Source organism: Humulus lupulus, chromosome 1 (assembly GCF_963169125.1).
Source record: "Humulus lupulus chromosome 1, drHumLupu1.1, whole genome shotgun sequence".
Taxonomy (NCBI): Eukaryota; Viridiplantae; Streptophyta; class Magnoliopsida; order Rosales; family Cannabaceae; genus Humulus; species Humulus lupulus.
Window position 1 is genome coordinate 128875423 of NC_084793.1, and position 19867 is coordinate 128895289.

General features: G+C 33.2%; 1 protein-coding gene across 1 annotated transcript; it reads right to left on the reverse strand.

The window, feature by feature from the left end:
• Positions 1–2451: 2451 nt before the first annotated feature.
• LOC133797735 (uncharacterized) lies at positions 2452–16708 on the reverse strand. Its single transcript, XM_062235756.1, has 18 exons — positions 16338–16708; positions 16043–16216; positions 15752–15933; positions 15205–15310; positions 14945–15021; positions 14768–14855; positions 14210–14399; positions 6862–6988; positions 5451–5531; positions 5196–5297; positions 4915–5010; positions 4714–4788; positions 4421–4540; positions 3785–3913; positions 3597–3674; positions 3249–3335; positions 2987–3073; positions 2452–2868 (listed from the first exon to the last, which is right to left on the reverse strand). Exons 1-18 carry the CDS (start codon positions 16390–16392, stop codon positions 2818–2820), a joined length of 1905 nt encoding a protein of 634 aa, XP_062091740.1. The 5' UTR covers positions 16393–16708; the 3' UTR covers positions 2452–2817.
• Positions 16709–19867: the final 3159 nt, after the last annotated feature.

The following is a 19867-nucleotide window of genomic DNA, read 5'->3' on the forward strand; positions in this document are numbered from 1 at the left end:
TTGATACTGTATTGTCAAAAGTGTAGATTCAAGTTGCAGCTTCAATTCATTGCATATCATACCAATCAAGTTGTTGTAGTTGCAGTCATTTCTAATTACTATTCCACAAACATCAAAGTTGATATAGTTTTTGTTTTGATCCCATTGCCCATTGTGTTGGAGTAAAACTGCAATGCTATCAATTTCCTGCAAGCAAGATATACCTTGTAAATATCATATAAGAAACTTATTAAACAACTTACAATCTACCTTGATGATAAACCCTTAAGCACCCATTAAGCAACATCTTCATCAACTTTATTAACACATTAAACAACAAATTAGAGACCTATTCAGCAACATCTATAACCCCTTAAGCAAATAAACAAACTCTTACGTAAACTCTTCAAATCATTATTAGTAACATATGCAAACAATAATAAACATGTACGATATTTATTGCAACATTTTAAACACCCAATTAAGCTACCAATTGTTCTAAGCAAAGTACAAATAAATATTTACCTCATTTCAATCACTCCTCTTTAAATCCAAAGATATTGACAATTGCTTGTTCTCACACCTTCTTCAAAATGATCGTTTTATGAATATTTTTACATCAACCCATTCAGATTCAACCAAATCAATCAAGAAAATATAAAAATAAAATAAAGAATCTCTTAAGCAAGCTTGTCAGCAACCTTCATTAAACTTAAAGAACTAGTCAGAATCAGCAAACCAGAAATTCAGTTTTACCTCATTTCATAAATTTGACAATAACTCTCTTATCCTACTCACTTCCAATCGATTGTTTGCAGCAACCTAAAAATTTACAGCAACCCATTCAGATTCAATCAAATCAATCAAGAAAATATAAAAAAATAGAGAATATCTTAAGCAAGCTTGTCAGTAACCTTCATTAAACTTAAAGAAACTAGTCAGCAACATAATCAGCAACCCAGAAATTCAGTTTTAACTCATTTCATAAAATTGACAATAGCTCTCTTATCCTACTCACTTCCATTCGATTGTTTGCAGCAACCTAAATATTTACAGCAACCCATTCAGATTCAACCAAATCAATCAAGAAAATATATAAAAAAAATTAGAGAATATCTTAAGCAAGCTTGTCAGCAACCTTCATTAAACTTAAAAGAACTAGTCAACAACATAATCAGCAACCCAGAAATTCAGTTTTACCTCATTTCATAAAATTAACAATAGCTCTCTTATCCTACTCACTGCCAATCTCTTGTTTGCAGCAACCTAAAAATTTACAGCAATATGTACTAGATTCAGAGCAACCCATAAGCAACTTATTCAATATTCAGAGCAACCTTTGAAACACCAAACAACAAAAAACAGAGCAACAAAAGTAATAAGAACTTACCTGAAAGTTGCAATGATTTGAGTGGTTGGGTTTGTTTTTGAACTCACAATTCAATAAGATTTCAACCTAATTGCAGATTTTGATGAGATTTTGTTGGTTTTTCAATTTTTTGTTGCGGATTTGAGTGTTTTGGATTTGACGGGAGGAGATTTCTGGTTGCTTTGTTGAAGTTATACAGTTCAGCAATGGCTGATAGAGAAGAAAAGATGAGATCATGAAGATGGGAGAGATGGAGATTGTGTAGAAGGAAGAGTGGGAGACCCACTTGCAAACCGTAATATTGAATACAATCTAAAATACATATATATATATTAATGAATTAAATATATAAGAACCCTATTTTTGCAAAAAAAGTTCCTGATATATGTAGTTGCAAAAAAATCCCAATTTAAAATATATAATTTTATTTTTTACTATTTCTTAATATTTCAAGAAAATATTTAAGTCAATTACCAAAATAATATATTTGGTAATAATTAATTAATTAAGAAGGGTTTAAAGGGAAAAAAATAAGTGCTATAAATATATATATTTATATATATTGTTAAAATCCTATTTAAGCCTTATAAATTAGAATTTATTTAATAAAATATAACTTCGTGGACTTAGGTGAGCCTAGAAGTAAAAGTTGGGAATTTAATTGCTACAAAATAAAGATTAGGGACTCAAGTGATACAATTTGGAGAGACCAAGTGATATTTATCATCAGAAAAATGACTAATTTTTTCATTACTAGATAAGCAAACCTACTCTATAATGCTCAATCCATCGTTGTATATTTCTACATTACTCTTTTTAAATTGTTCATCACTTGTTTGTCATCTTTCTAGGTGTAACTTAGAATGTCTACACTTTTGTTGATAACAAATCTGGTTGGTTAGATATAATCTTTTTTTTTCCGATTCAAATTATTGTACTTTTTATTCTCCCTAATAAAAAGTTAGGGGGTAGTGTTATATATAAAAAAAATGTTAGTGCTTGTTCTATATTACACCTCACGAAAAACACCAGCATTTAATAAAAGAAATGAAGAAGATGACATTGGGTTGTATTATTCTATAACTTCTTCCAATTCTGTCATATTTATTTGAAACACGACCAGTTTTATTTCCAGGTGCATAGTTGCAACGACGATGTTTTTTCAAAGTTTACAAGGCAGAAGGATTTAGCATATCCTTGAATACAAGATAAGATAAAGCAAGAAATCAATCAACTTGTTCCTATAACGAAGCTCTATTATTTATTGCACATAAATATTTGACCAATATCTCTCGTCATGGCCAAAGAACATAGCCATAAACATCCCAAGAAAACGTCACAACTTTCTTTTCGTTTATTTGACTGATAATTTTCAAGTCCGTTTAGATAAGAATCTGCATGCATTATTTCTCCTGCCTGCCTTCTCAGTAATTATTTGTATAGGCTGTGAATAGACAGACACTGCATCCTCATAGTTTTGCCATTTGTTTGCCGTAGGTTGGATCAATGCAAACGACTACCTGTTAAATTTTGTATTGTGTAAAATTATCAGAAAAAAAAAATAACAAATCTACAGGCAAGTTCAACAGCGATCATGGTCTCAATGCGACAGAAATACGAGAGGAACTGAAGAAATACCTTCCCAACACTTTTGCCAGAGTGGAGATACTCAACTGCATCAGCCACAGAGTTGAGTCCCAAAAATTGTTTTGGATCAACAACAACCTACAACAAGAACGAAGAACGATGAACGAAATAGGATTCAGGAGCCAAGAGAAATATTATCCGGCTGTTGATTAAAGTTCATACGTAAAGAAAACTCATCTTGTTCCATGGAAAGAAATTTGACTAATATAGAGTCAACTTGACATATAACAAACTAAAAAATAACAACCATTACCTTCAGCTTCCCCATAGAGAAAAGATTAACTAATTTGTCCAAATGTCGTTGCCATAAGTAACTATATTGCACCAAGAAAAAACCAGCCTGAAAAAAAATGGCTAGAATTAATCAAAAAGAGAAATTTGACATCGTGTGTCTAATCTTCAAGAGAGGACAGTGAAACTCAAAATGATGTACGTATTCCCCAGAGTAGTTCAACAGTATACTAGCAACATAGTTAAGACTTGGATCCACCAAGTAGACTAGACCAAATTTGAATTGAAAAATACCACCTACTAAGATTTTCCATGGTGATAATAGATACAGAGGAAATGGAACCAATTGTATCATGTTACAGATACATACCACTGTTTGGCTTTTTGCTAAAATCTTTTCGCACAATCCAGTATAATTTGATGGCTTCCATCCTTTTTCTCCTTGATACTGAAACCAGTTGAATCCATTGGTTTTAATAAACCAAATTACTAACCGAATTTCTTTGCAAAGCAATAAGCTGGAAAAAAAGAAGTAATAATCCGAATACATAAACTGACCTGAGAAATCATCCCAATGACTATGAGTTTGCCATAGACTGCCAAAGCATTCAAGCACAGATCAAACATTTGACCACCTACAGACTCATAGATGATGTCGACACCTTTAGGAAACTCATTCTTTAGAACCTGAAATTTGCAAATAGAAGAAACAGGTGTATTTCAACATACTGAGTAGAATTTGTATTACGCAGTCTACTCATTGCAACTTCAAGTATTTTTATCAATTCAACTGTTATCCAGATCCTACTTACTAAGATGTATTGCAAGCTCTTCTAATTTGACTTTTGAAAAATTAATTAAAATTAAAGTGTTTGCGAAGCCAAAAGTGTGACTCGGTAAGTCCATTCTTCTTTGCAGGACCCACTTATATAAACTAATTCTACTAAGAAGGTTTAGTAGAAGAAATAAGAACACCTAATAAGACATGTGGCACCTGAAAAGGCATGTGGTAAATCTTTTTTCAATCATATTGCAAATCACTAAATCAACCACACATGATTTCATCAGTTTTCCATAACACTGAGTTGTAAAAGATGGGACAACTGGATTAGTTAATTAAACAATACAAGCCACAAGTAACTCCACCTTCAGCTTTTATTCCTTTAAACACTAGAAGAGTTTAATGAGATTTACAGTTTTGATATCTTCAGCTTTATAGTCTATGACTCGATCGACTCCCAATTCCTTCAGAAGCTTTGCCTTTTGCTCACCTCCACAGGTTGCAACCACGGTGTTTCCAACCAGCTTTGCAAGCTTTAAATCAAACACTTCCAATTTAAGCATTTTCTCTAATGTAAACTTTTAATCAAAATAAGAAATGAATACAAGTAAAGGCCTCTACCAGAAAATTTTACCGGAGCATACTTAATATGAAAAATAATACCACCTATATCTATAGAGAAAGAAAGAAAGAGGGAAAAAAAGACCTGGACTGCAAATTGCCCGGTCCCTCCTGCAGCAGCAGTAACCAAAACTACTTTCCCAGATTCCATTTGTCCAGCCTGAGAATTCAAACGAAAAAAAATTGTCAAGAAATGTAGAGGCTATAAAGCAAATTTGATTTAAAAATGCTATTAGTAGGGATATAAATTGGAGGTGATGCCAAAGGGTTCAACTTGACTAATGACCTTTTCTAGAGCAATTGATGCAGTTAATCCTGAAGTAAGCATGGCCACAACTTCTGGATCTGGTCTTGCCACAGGAAGGATGTGTTTTGATGGCACCTAAATCATGTAACAAACGAGAATTCAGTCTTCAGTGATTATTCTTATGAGAAAATAACAAAGCATACTTACAAATAACATTAAAATAATTGATACCATACCTTGGCCCTGAAACTTAAAGTAATCATGAAAGAATAATGAGATGAACAATTGCTGCTAATTGAAAGTATAAGGTTTCATGGTACCTTTATGAATTCAGCATAGCTTCCAAAAATCATAACTGCCGCTGGAGTACCAACTTCCAGGTTGGTGACAGAGTCCCCGACTGCTGCAATTATCCCCACAGCCTAAAATAGTGAAAGCATATGAACATTGTTAACCATTAAGTAACGTACAATGGCGTACATTCCAGAAAAATAAAAGGTCTAGGTAGCCTTCTAACACCATCATAAAAATTGAATTATCACAACAGCACTTAAAATAACACTTTTTTCATGCACCTCAAAACCAGCATCAAATGGAAGACGGGAGCCAAGATCTTTGTTGTTGCCGCTGAAATAACGTCCTGAGCTGAAGTTTACCTGTTTATATATGCCTTTGTTAGAAAAACATAGGAAAACATGTATACGTCTATAGACAGAATTTGTATTACAATTTCACAAAAATAAGGACAAAATCCTCGCTTTTGTAATACTAGGTGAGTATCAGTGAGCATAACATAAAGGAAAAACCCCAGCATCATAACACTTTCTTGCTTCTTAGATTTTAATTCCTATAGTTCATCCTATTTTGTTCTCCAATTAACATCATCCGTACTTCCATGAAGAAAAGTAAAGATGGGCCCCGCTTTAATGTACTCCTGAGATTGTAAAATCTTCCAATCTGTTGTCAAGACTTTATTTGAGGTGGCATGACTATAGAAAAGAAATACATATCTTATGGGCTTGAATGAGTCAAATGAGAAAATGACAGAGATAGATAGAACTAAGAGACGTGTAGAAACCCCTTAACCAACATTGTTTTGACCGTGAACTAGAAAAAACAACTACACTTTCTATGAAGATTCCAGAGTTCTGTAAAGAACTTCTTGTCAGAGTAGACTTAATAGACTGTGGGATAAGATAAAGTTTTGAATTGCAATGTGGGTTTATAAAAATAAAGGTTTTAAGGGGCTTTCTATCATGAATTTAGCAGAGAGTGGGAAAATTTCTAGTAAAGTTATTTATTTGTTTTTTCTATTTGGGTTACTGTAAGCGTTTTTGTTGCTCTCAGCTCATGTTTCTTTATAAGACCAACATGGTCCTAGTTCTTTGTATTCTATTCTTATGATTTGATACAAAGTTTCGTTTCTTATTTTTTTTTTTTAGAAAAAGATAAAAAAGAATAGACTTAATAGCAGATCTAACATGTTCAGTGACAAAAGTTATCAATAGAACATTTAGTCGCAAATACATCGCAAAAATTGGCTAAAGAAAAGGTTAAATGAGGAAAAAAAAACCCAATATGTCTTATTTGTTCTTCACCCACTTGAATATCTGTAGTGCCGTTAAATATAAACTGTATACATTGTCAGGTCTGTTTCCTATAAGCTAAACATTGTATCAAGTCTTAATTATCTGTTTATTCATGTTTTCATAACCTATTAACTCCTACACTACATACAACAAGGAGTATAAAATATCTGTTTGTGTTTCCATAAAACAAATTCTTAGGCTTATCCATGGCTATCTAGGTAGTGTTGTTGGATATCCACAATAAAGAAAGTTAAGACCAATAGCCAAGACTTCAAGCATATATTAAGCAAAATGAAATAGAGTAAAAAAGATGAGAATACATAACATATGAAGGAAGTTCATGTATACATGAAAAGCATTATCCAAAAAAAAAAAGCAACAACAGGCTCAAACTTACATCACTAGCATTTACACCGGCATAAATGATTTTCACAAGAACATGGTGTGGCTCAATGGGTAATCTCAATGGCGAGCGCACGATGCTGGTAGCACTTCGAAAATTATGAGTTAAAGTGTGAACAACTCTGAAAAACAAAAAACAAAAAGAACATAAGCATAACTCATGTATGAAAGTATCATTTGCATTTTTAAGAACTTCACAATTGACATGAATTCATAAAACAATATGAAAATTCATCTGAATTATTTGTTAATACTTGCATCTAAGATCTACATGTTCACGTAAACTCAATATTATAAAGTTCGATAAGTGACTCTTTATGCACACCTTGATGGGCATCTTATTTTTACCCTTTTTTTGGGAAAAAAACAAATATATTAATAAACAAAAAGACTCCTTGTTTCCCCCTATTCCTTTTATTTCTTCCACAATTTCACCACCATAGACGTGGCAGGTTCTTTAACAAACCACAGGATAGATGCTGACCTAAGAATTCCAATGTACATAGAAGGGGATAAACTAACTAAAATAAAACTAAATTTCCTAGGAAAGTACCAAGAGAGAACCTCACCTATACTAACTAATATCACACAAGTACTTTGAACAGCTTCGAGTGAAATAAAAAGAGGACTCCAAGTAAAGCCCCAAAGGCTATATCTCATATCTAAGATAAAAGAAAACATTTTAACTTCCAAATACAACAGTAATGACAAATAAAGTTTTATGCAGATCAATGAATGATTAAAAATGAAAAAACAGGTCAAATAATAAATGATGCCATAGATAACTTCTGTAGTTTAGGAGAATAATTATCTGTATAGATTACAGATAATTATTAATGTGCCAATCAGCATATTTATAGATTACATCACCTCACAGATCTAAAATATAAAAGCCATAAAAATAGGAACTAACAACAACTAATTCCTATTTCTAAGGAAACAACCTAAGACTAATTACTTTCTAATTTTTTCACGGTAACTTACACTCCCCTCAAGTGGGTATGTAAATATCAAACATACCCAACTTGTTTACAAGTAAATCAAAAGTAGGTTTAAATAATCCTTTTGTAAGAATGTCTGCAATCTAATCTTCAGATCTTACAAATGGTATACAAATTATTCCTGCTTCCAGATTCTCTTTTATAAAGTATCGATCAACTTCTATATGTTTAGTCCAGTCGTGTTGCACAGTATTATGTGCAATACTTATGGCAGCCTTGTCGCAAAACAGCTTCATAGGCATACTAACTTGTAGCTTCACCTCCTTAAGCATACGGTTTATCCACAAAATCTCACATATCCCGTTAGCCATAGCTCTATATTCTGCTTCTGCACTACTCCTTGCAACCACATTCTGTTTCTTGCTTCTCCAAGTCACTAAATTTCCCCAAACAAACATGAAATATCCCGACGTAGACTTCCTATCTGTGACCGAACCTGCCCAATCAGCATCAGTAAATGCTTCAACGCCTCTGTTATCAAGAAGACCTCTACCAGGACTACCTTTTAGATACCTTAAAATGCGATAAGCAGCTTCAAGATGTTCCTTGTAAGGGCGATGCATGAACTGACTTACCATACTCACAGCAAAAGCAATATCAGGTCGAGTGTGAGATAGGTAGATAAGCCTCCCAACAAGTCTTTGATAGTGTTCCACATCTACTAATCTTCCTTGGTGAATTTCACCAAGCTTCTTGTTCGGATCAATAGGAGTGTCTATTGGACAACACTCACTCATTCCTAAATCTTTTAACAGATCAAGAACATATTTCTGTTGGGAAATAACAATCCCTTGTTTGGACCGTGCCACTTCCATAGCCAAAAAATATTTCATCTCTCCTAGATCTTTTATCTCAAACGCCTTGGAGAGTTTGTTTTTCATTGCTTCTAATTCTTCTAGGTCATCCCTCGCGAGGAGAATATCATCAACATAAACAATTAGAACTGCAATTTTTCCATTATTCGAATGGCGAGTGAACATAGTATGATCAGATTTTGCTTGAGAATAGCCTTGTTTTTTTACCACTTGAGTAAACCTCTCAAACCACGCTCTTGGTGATTGTTTTGACCCGTAAAGAGCCTTTTCCAACTTACAAACTTTTGTGCCTAATTTGTTCTCAAAACCTGGTGGAGGAAGCATATACACTACTTCTTCCAATCTTCCATTCAAGAAAGCATTTTTCACGTCGAACTGTCGTAAAGGCCAATCCAAATTGGCTGCAACAGACAACAAAATTCAAACAGTATTTAGCTTGGCAACTGGAGCAAAAATCTCATTATAGTCAATACCATAAGTTTGTGTAAATCCTTTGGCCACTAGTCGAGCTTTGCGTCTTTCTAGAGTCCCATCACTGTTAAATTTTGGTGTAAAGACCCACTTACAGCCCACGGTTGGAGTTCCCTTAGGAAGTTCTTCAAACTTCCATGTTTGATTCTTCTCAAGAGCCCTCATCTCCTCAAAAACAGCCTCCTTCCACTATGGAACAAGTAAAGCTTGTTGTATATTATTTGGAATTTGAACACTTGAAACACTATTGGTAAAAGTGACAAAAGAGGATGAGAGTTTTGAGGTAGAAACAAACTGAGATATAAGATATTTGACACAAGATCGCTTGCCTTTTCTTATAGCTATTGGAAGGTCTATTTCAGGAATAGAATCATAAAAAACAGGATTAGAATTGTTACCTGACTCAGTTTCTGGTCTCAGTTCAGATGTTTGGCAGGGGTTGGTGATGTTGTGACTTTTGCTCTTCGATGAGGGAATTTTCATGCATATACCTGACCATATTTACCTCTGTTCAAGTTTCACCCTTGTTCATCAAGCTGCTGAGAATTATCATGTGGCACAATATTTTCAACACTTTCAATATTCTCTACATTTATGAGATTTCCCTGCTCATTTTCTTGTGGATTTTCCTGCTCATGAACCTCTCCAACTTGCCTTATATTTTTGTGCCCTAAGTCATATCCTAGAAAATCTAGGTCTAATGAAGGATCACAAAAATTACTAGCAATATTCCTGAGATTATGGTGTGGATTAAATCTATTATTGGTAATTTTAAAATCCAAATCCTTATTTTTTCCTTGATTCTCCCCCTGAAGATTAGGATTAAAAAATGGAATATTTTCAAAAAATTTAACATCCATAGTGATAAAGATTTTTTTTCAAAATAGGATCAAAACACGTGTATCTTTTTTGATTGGGAGCAATACCAATGAAAACACACTTTTTCACTTTGGGATCAAGTTTACTAGCAGCCCTATTCGGATTCCTAATAAAAACAGTGCAACCAAATATTTTTATAGACATTTCATAAAATAAACGAGAGTTTGGAAAACATTTTTGAAGTACAGAAATAGGCGTTTTGAAGTTTAAAAGTTTAGAAGGAATTCTATTGATCAAGTAGGTAGCATGTAAGATAGAATCCCCCTAAAGATATTTAGGTACATTATTTGAAAAAAGTAAAGCACGACTTATCTCAAGAAGGTGCCTATTTTTCCTTTCAGCAATGCAATTTTGTTGAGTGTCGTTACATGAACTTTGTTGAACTATCCCTTTTTCAGCAAAAAATGTACCTAAAACTTGTGCAAAATATTCTCGCCCATTATCACTTCGTAAAATCTTTGTACTTGTTTGAAATTGATTTTGAATCATGTTATAAAAATTTTTGAAAACACTTTCTACTTCAGATTTCTCTTTCAGCAGATAAACCCAACTCACCCTAGTGTGATCATCAATAAGAGTCATAAACCAGCGTTTACCATTACATGTAGAGGCCCTTGATGGCCCCCTCAAGTCATTATGCACAAGAGAAAATGGTTGTGAAGGTGTATACACACGTGGAGAATAAGTAGTCCTATGATGCGATTTCACATTGAAAAGAAGAGGGATTTTTATTTTTAAACAAAACAGGAAACAAATGTTTTAAATAATGAAAATTTGCATGTCCCAATCTAAAGTGCCATAAATAAATCTCATCATCTTGGAAATCAGATGCAACTTGAAGACAGGAACTTTGTTGAGTCTCTTTATTCACTAACGTTCCCTTATCCAGAATGTAAAGGCCACCACACTCCCTAGCACTGTCAATCATGGTCTCCAAGACCGGATTCTGAAAGACACAATGAGAAGAAAAAAAATTTGCAGTGCAATTTAGTGTAGAGGTTAGTTTACTAATAGAGATAAGATTGCAAAACAGTTTAGGAACGTGAAGAACATTAGACAAAATTAGTGTATCGGAGAGTTTTACATCTCCTACACCAGCAATAGAAGAAAACGAACCATCTGCTATACGAATTTTATTATTTCCTGCACAAGGTTTATATGAGAAGAAAAAACTAGAACAACTGGTCATGTGATCAAATGCTCCTAAACCAATGATCCAAGAGATTTTAGATTGAATACAAATAAGAGAAGAAGATAAGAGACTAGGATTACCATGCTAAACAAGGGAACATGAAGGTTTGGATTTAGAATGTAACAGATTCAACAGTTGCTCAACTTGTTCCTTGGTGAATGGAGACTGCCCTGAGTTGACACTCGGTTCTGAAGCAGAATCAGCCATGGATTGCAGTGCTCCAGGTATGGTGGGCTTTCCTCCAGGCGGTTTTCCATGTATTTTCCAGCAAGTATCCCGTGTGTGCAATGCTTCTTGCAAAAATCACACCATGGCTTCTTTTTCTTATCATTATTAGTCTCAGCTTCTTTAACAAATAAAGCTGAAACTTCGTTACCTGATACAGATGATGACTCATTGCTGGACATGACTGTTCGACGACTCTCCTCCACCCGTATTTCAGAGAAAACCTCTCTGATTGATGGTAATGGTCTGCGGCCAAGAATCCTCCCTTTTACCTCATCCATATTTTGGTTAATTCCAGCAAGAAGCATGTATACAAGGTCACTTTCTTCACGCTTCTTGTGTTGGAGCAAATCAGCCTGACTTTTCCAAACGTCATCATTGTATTGGTCCAGTTATTGCCACCAAGCCACCATCTCATTATAATAGCTTGTGACACTACACTGTCCTTGCTTGGATTGCCATAGCTGAGCCTTTAGCTCAAATATTTGAGAATAATTCTCTAAATCAGAATAAATATCGCGCACCGAGTCCCATACCTCCTTGGTTGTAGTCAAAAACATGTGAGGCTTTGCAATCGAAGCATCCATAGAATTGAGCAGCCATGCCTAGGCATGGCAAAATGGGGCGGTGGGGCGGGGCGGGGCCCCGACCCGACGAGGCATCTTTGCCTCGGTAAAAACGGGGCGGAATTCGGGGCTGGGGCGCCCCCGCCTCGATTTTTTTTTTTCTATATGTTTACCGAGTTTTTCGGAAACGAATACAAACAGAATAATAAAAAGATAAGAAGTGTAGAAGTGCAGGAATATAATTAGACAAACAGGTTTTTTACGTGGTTCAGGCGTTAACGAGCCCTAGTCCACGAGTCGATGTTATTATACTTGTAGAGAATTACAGTAAGATGGCTGGTGTACAAGAACTTCACACACTCACAGTGTTTCTCTCGGGTTCTCTTGAAGAAGATGAAGCTAGAGAGATTTTAGCAGAGTTCTTGCTATGTAATTTGTTGGCCGTCCCCTCTATCGTAAAATGAGGGGGTTTTTATAGCTAGGGTTTTTGATTAGGGTTTTACTCTGTCCCCTGAGTCTTAATTACACCAGCCATAAATAAGGGATACAATTACTGTCGTAGCATGGCTATAAGACTCTACGCAGGTATAATTACATGAAAGTATGGGAACTACCAAATGGCAGCCGCCTTTTCCAGACAGTCAGCGGAACAGTAGGCGAAAAGGCACCTTTAGGCGTGCTGGGATGTGTGCGGCCTTGACCTGTCAGGCGTGTCAGGCAAGATCCTGTGTCAGGTGAATATCATCCCAACTATGCCTCCTCCGTGACTCGACCACTTGGTCTTGTTCCGTGCGAAGCACGGAACCGTATCCGCGAAGATAACCTGAAGAGCTTCTCCTGGAAGGACCTTCCCCGAAGGACATCCCTTCGGGAGTCCGGGAGAACTAACGAGCTTCCGGGTCGCGGTTGTTTGAAGGAGTGTGCTAGACACTACACGGGAGAGGCGAAGCCTTTCTGTCCATCCGCGACCACTGGTCACTCTCCGTGAAGGACTTTAATAATTCTGCTTCCCGAAGGCTATCCATCTAAACGCTATCCGGAAGTCTGGATAACACTATACTCTAACTCAATTCTCTCATGCTACTTATACATAATACATAAAATTGACATTTTATATGTGGTTTAGAATATTTTTAATTCTATATAGACTAGAAATAATTATAAATATTGAAAAATATGTTTTATATAATTCATCATTATTCTTGTATTGATTTTGTAAATTTTAAAATAAAAAAAAACAAAATATAATATAATATTTGATGGTGTAGTTGATACCAAGTGTAAAATATAAAGATTACAAAAAAAAATAATATTTAGGCTTAGGGAAAATTCTAAAATTATAATTTAATGTTTCTAAAAAAAAAAGTTAAATGGGGCAAATGCGGGGCGGGTCTGCCCCGCCCCACTCCAAGAAACTAATCGGGGCGGGGCGGGGCAGGGTGAGGTGGGGCGGGGCAGACCCACCCCATTTACATGCCTAGCCATGCCGTGACCAGTGAGTTTTCTGATCTCCACACCCCATAACCAGCATCATCCATCTTCGGCTTCTTCTCTCCAGTGAGAAATCCAAGCTTCCCTCAGCCATCAACAGCAAGCTTGATAGATTGTGACCATTCTAAATAATTCTGTCAATTCAATCTATGCACAGTAATTTGCATAGATGAATGAACAGCATCAATGGCAGCAGTTTGTTGACCAGGTGTGGTGGTATTTTTCTGGGTTCGGGTAGTCTGGGTTGGGGTAGTACTTGGGTTTTCTCTGGTAGAACCTTAACCATTGAAGAAAGAAGCTTTAGTCGACCTAGGGTTTTCTAGGGTTCTAGGGTTTATTTGGCTCTGATACCATGTAGTTTAGGAGAATAATTATTTGTATATTTATTAATGTGCCAATCAGCATATTTATAGATTACATCACCTAACAGATCTGAAATATAAAAGCCATAAAAATAGGAACTAACAACAACTAATTCCTATTTCCAAGGAAACAACCTAAGACTAATTACTTTCTAATTTTTTCACAGTAACTTACAATTTTCATTCTGATTTGCAATTTAAACTTTCTATGCATGTCCAGTCAAAATTCACTTTTTCCAATCATGTGATGAGAACATAGAAATTGCCAAATAATTTCACCTTCTCATTCTTACTACGAAAACAAAAAGGAAGTCAAGTATGCTAGACATAGTGTAACTTACATTTTCTCAAAACTATGAGGAAGTTGAAACTTTAGAGGAACTTTCAATGAACTTCTTTTTCTTGATATGAAAGAGGGGACTATATATTTTGCTTCTTCCATTGGTGTTGGCCAATACTCTATGCCTCTGCGGTTTGTTATCCATAGGCAGGCACCAGCTTTACTCTCGTCAGTAATAAGCTCAAACGCACCTACAAAAGGAAACAAGAACTGGGATATGAGAATTTAATTTCTAAATAAGCTGTCAGACTCATTCCAAATTTCAAAGAAAAATTCCCAATTAAACTATTCTTGAAAGAGAACGTAAAGTCATCCAGACTGGTATATCAAGATAGCAGGTTGTGGGAAAAGAGCGTGTTAAAGATTGTTAATATTAATGATCAATATTATATACTTGATAAATCAGAAATCAATTACAGCATTATGATAATACAAACATCTCTATCAAATGCTACAAAATATTGCCTTGAAGCTTTTCCATTAATAAGTAAATGCTTTCAGATGTTATATCTAGAACTTGACCGGATATTCAGATTTAGATAAGGGTCATAAGACATACCTTTCACCACCATTTCCATAGGCACAAAGCCTCCCATAATGTCAATATATTTAGTATCTATTTTCAATCCCATATCAGTTTCAACAAACTACATTAAAAAGTTGTAATAATATTTAATAGGAGAAATCATTTTCAATTGCGATCCACTCTCTAATCTAAATTAAATTAGAGTCTTACCTCAGGACACAAAACATTAATGCGAATGCCTTGTCGTTTTAAGGGAGCAAGTGATCTTGTAAACATAACAATGCCACCTAAAAGGAAAAAAAAAAATCTCTTGCAGTTTCATTATACATGGAAAGCAAATCATATTAAAAAGGCTAGCTACATGAGAGGTAGGTTTATACATTGGTTCTTAACATTGACATTAACTAACGTAAGAGGTTTCAAGGAGAATATCTGAATAAAAAAAGAAACAAGAGGCATAAGCAACAAACCTTTAGAGGCAGAGTACGCAGGGTCAAAGAACATCGGATAAAGGCCTGCAGATGACCCCAAATTGATAATCACACCAGGTTTTTTTGCAGCTTGCATAATTTTAATCTGTTCAAGAACTGTAACTGATTAGTTAAACACACTAAACACAGTCAGAACATGATTTAAAAAATAATAATCAAGGAGAAACCCTTATTTTGTGAACTAATCTGATTTTTAATACACCCTCTTCTCTGACCAAAAAAAGGCTTTTTCTGGTATACAAATGTAACATATAACAACCAGTGATGCAACAACAATTCATATAACAGGAAATTCTAAACAGCAGTGTTGGACCCACGTTTGCTACTAATTATGGTGTATATTATAGAGCATTTTGATCCTTGTAAAAAGCACTTGACCCTCAAACATTTAGCTCACAATTAGATACATACAACTAACATTTATATATCACTAATAACATTAAACATTATAGCAGAGAGGTCAGTTAAATATATATTTTCATTATGGCTGTATCTGATGAAACCCAAGTCAAAAATCAAATCATACCGCGAGACGGATGCAATCAATGGCAGCAACAAGGTTGACATTTACAGTTTTTCTCCATGTAGAAGTACCATCAGTTTGATCCTTAGGGAATGGAATGAAACTACCAATACCAGCACTACTAATACATATATCTAATCCACCATATGTCTTCACATGTTTCTCAAATGCAGCACTTAAATTCCCTGCTCAACCAAAATATTAAATTAAATAAACAAACATAAATTATCTACACAATTACAAACAGATATATATATATATATATATATATTATTTAAATTGTTCTCCACTTACTTGAATTAGCTACATCACATTTGACGAAAATAGAGGATGGGAAATCTAACTTCGAATGAAACTTAGAATTTTCCTTCTGAACAAGATTCGCCACTTCCTTCCCCCTTTCTTCCGATATATCAACCACAGTCACGAATATCCCTCTCGCTCCCAGAGCCAGGCAGAGAGCTTTTCCTACAAACCAAATACCATTACCAATCCATATAAACATATATCTATTTTGTAAGGAATCCAAAATCATAATAATACCAAAAGTTAAACTAGAAAACCATATATATAATCAAAAGACTGATACCAATTCCAGATGCACCGCCAGTGACTAGAGCTGATAATCCCGGCTTGAGTTCCATTGTATTTGGAAGAAAGAAGAAGAAAAGGGGGGTATGGTCTGATTCAAAGTACTGGGTGGGTCTTGATCTATGAGACTAGCCTAGCACAATATATATTTATATGGGGGCAACATCGTTATATACGCCGATTTATGGTCTGTCTTGTTTTTCCACTCTTTGAAGTTATTTGACTATATATTGATATTGAGCAATAATGTCAGGATTTGACTTAATAATATGAATAGGATCCTTTTGGCCGGCAATTAATGCGAATGAATATCCAGAGAAAGAGTACGAACTCGAATCTTCTACGTTTCGAACAAAATCAAAAGTGTACGAACTCGGATCAGTCGATGTTTGTCGTAAGTTAGTCGTGGATGACAGAAAGTGGAAGTAAACGTAACCAGTTTCTCTACTTCACTGCACGTGCCTTAAGTGGATATCTCCTCCCGTGCACGTGTAGAAATGTACACAACTTCCAATCAAAGTTTGTTTTGGAATTCTAAAAAATAAGGGATAATTGTTTTTTTAATGACTAATGTGAGATGGTTTATTTATTTAAAATTTGATAATTAAAAAATTATAATAAAAATAAGTTGTATGTTGTTTTTATCATATAAATATATATATATATATTAAAAAATATAATTGTGTTTTGTACAGTTAAATAATAATATAATAGAAAAATTTAGGGCGAAAATGAGTATATGTTCTAAAAAGTGGTACTTTAAGTCACTAATTGATTTTTTTTTTCAAGCAAAAATTACTAAGTAGTTTAAAATATTAAATAATATGACATGTTGCACATAAATCACTAAGTAGTTTTTTTATTGCAAAAATTATATTTTATACCAAATTTGTCTTAATTTTAATTAAGTAATAAAAACTCAAAAATATATTTCTAGTATTGAAAAATTATTTGAAATCTATTTTAAAAATAAAAAATAATTTAAAATTTCTAACTTAGTTTAAGTAAAACTAAATAATTTTTTCATGTTAGAAATTTTAAATTATTTTTTATTTTAAAAATAAATTTATAATAATTTTTCAAAGTTAGAAATGTATTTTTTTTTTAGATTTTTATTAATTAATTAAGATTAAAACAAAATTGGTGTAAACTATGACATTTGCACACAAAAAAAAAAATTACTTAGTTACCTAAGTGCAACATTTTAGACTATTTATAGATTTTTGTCACAAAAAACTACTTGTTGACTTAAGTGCAACATTTTAAACTACTTATTCATTTTTTCCATAAACAAAATTACTTAATAATTTATGTGTAACTTTTTAGACTGCTTACTCAATTTCGCTACAAATTTCTCTAATAGAATATTAAATAATTTTAAAGAGTTTTTATATTTATTTAACTAATCACTTTTTTTTAAAAGTCAATTAATGTTATGTTTGTCTAATTATTAAATTGTAATAAGAAATTATGTCATCATTAACTCTCGATATTATTTAACCTTCTTTTCCAAACTAAGACAATAGTTGTTGAAATTAATATGTGCTTTTGACCAAGTGAGATTGCCAGTTTGTTAGTGAAATTCGAATTAAGATTAAAGAGAATAAAGGACACATAGTATACAGGGTTATGAATTCTTCTGAAAGAAAACTCAATTGTATCATTATAGCCGTATGAGCATTGAGGAAAAGCAATGGGCTCTCCCATGAACATGCTTCCATATATAGCAAAGGAAAACAAAGCAATAATGCTCTTATTTTAATAATAATAATTGTAACTAAATTAATAAAATTTGTCATTAATTTTTTAAAATTAATTATCAATCGTTACCATAATCGATTGAATATAGGTAATTAATTATGTATTTCTAACAATATAATATATAGATATAAATTTTTATAATTAAATATTTTAGATTTTTTCTTTTAATTAATAAAATTTGTCATTAATTTTTTTAAATTAATTATCAACGGTTACCAAAACTGATTGTGTATAGATAATTAATTATGTATTTTTTATAATATAATATATAGGTATAGATTTTTATAATTAGATATTAATTTTTTTTCCTTTAATTATTAACTAATAATCATAAAATTATAAAAAATGAATTAAAAAATGAGAAAAAAAAAAGAAAATTAAAAGAGTATTTTGAAGTAATTTTAGAGTGTAACATCCTTAGAGCTCTCATTTATATAGATATATAGATTGTATATATGTAATTAATTATGTATTTTTTTATAATATAATATATAGATATAGATTTTTATAATTAGATCTTTAGATTTTTTTCCTTTAATTATTAACTAATAATCATAAATTTGAAAAAGAATAATTAAAAAATGTGAAAAAATAGAAAATTGAAAGAGTACTTTAGATCAATTTTAGAGTGTCACATCAACTCCTTGGAGCTCTCCTTTATATAGATATATAGATAGATACTTGGTAAAAGCAACTTAGTTTTATTTAGAAAATATATGAGCATATTTATGCATGTTAATTTTTGTCATATTAATATTTTCATGGTCAAAATTTTTAAAAATTACTTATTTATTCTTGCAAAATGTTACTTTTGAGTCAATTTTTGTTATCTTTATTACTAAGAGTTTCTCTAGAGTTGCCTAATGCACATGCCAAACGTTGTGGTAAGATGGTTGTTAGCACATATTTGCTTAGAAATTTGTCATGTTTAAGTAATTCATTCTTTTCTGTGAGAGGTGAAACTTGAAAAAACAACTTTTAAAATTTTATTGATTCTAAGAAATTGTTATGCTTATTTGGATAAGGTATTGTGGTATGAATGGATGATATTTTAGGGATAATATTTTCTATAGATAAATCTTATTAGAGAGTCATTTTGTTATTTTTCATATGTTCTTCAAGAAAAAAAAAAAGAAAAAAAAGAAAACAAAAAGACACAAGAGCAATAGTTTTATCATTTTCAATTATGTTGTCTCTTATGTCCAAGAAAAAAATTGTGTTTATTAATTTCATGTTTTATTTTATGGCTATTAGAATAAATGTAAAGATTGTCTATTTAACTTAGAATTCCCGAAAAACTGGTTTTGTGGTACTCTTTATGGTGGTTGTTGTAGATGTGATTTTCTACAGTTGATTAGACGGGCACCAACAACCTGTCAAGAACAAAGAGAGAGACGAGAGTTCAATTGGGAGCACTGGTGGGGTGTTAGCCAAAGGGACTCCGACGCTCAAGTTAGTCATATTGTAACGAAAGATAACTGAAAGTAACAAAACTATGACGAAAAATAAAGATATAAAGATGGATGGATGAGTAGTAGGATAGTCAGAGTGGCGACAAAGACGACGACGGAACTCAACGATTGGGTCAAGTCTGGTTGGGTCAGACCAGGTTGACTGATTCTACTTGCTTGACTGGATCGCTTGGAGAGAGTAGTACTTCATTTCAGCAAGAGAGTAAAGTAGAGTAAAATGGTTATCAGATCATCCCTTCTCAACCTCTGAGGGTCTTCTTTATAGTCGTTCTCTTCTTTTTGTTCTCCCCTCGTC

Coding starts and splice junctions, on each gene's coding strand:
- LOC133797735 (XM_062235756.1), bottom strand. CDS start 16,392: ATGGAACTCAAGCCGGGATTATCAGCTCTAGTCACTGGCGGTGCATCT. Junction 16,217..16,337: donor TGGCGGTGCATCTGGAATTG/GTATCAGTCTTT, acceptor TTTGGTTTGTAG/GAAAAGCTCTCTGCCTGGCT. Junction 15,022..15,204: donor TGCGTACTCTGCCTCTAAAG/GTTTGTTGCTTA, acceptor TTTTCCTTTTAG/GTGGCATTGTTATGTTTACA.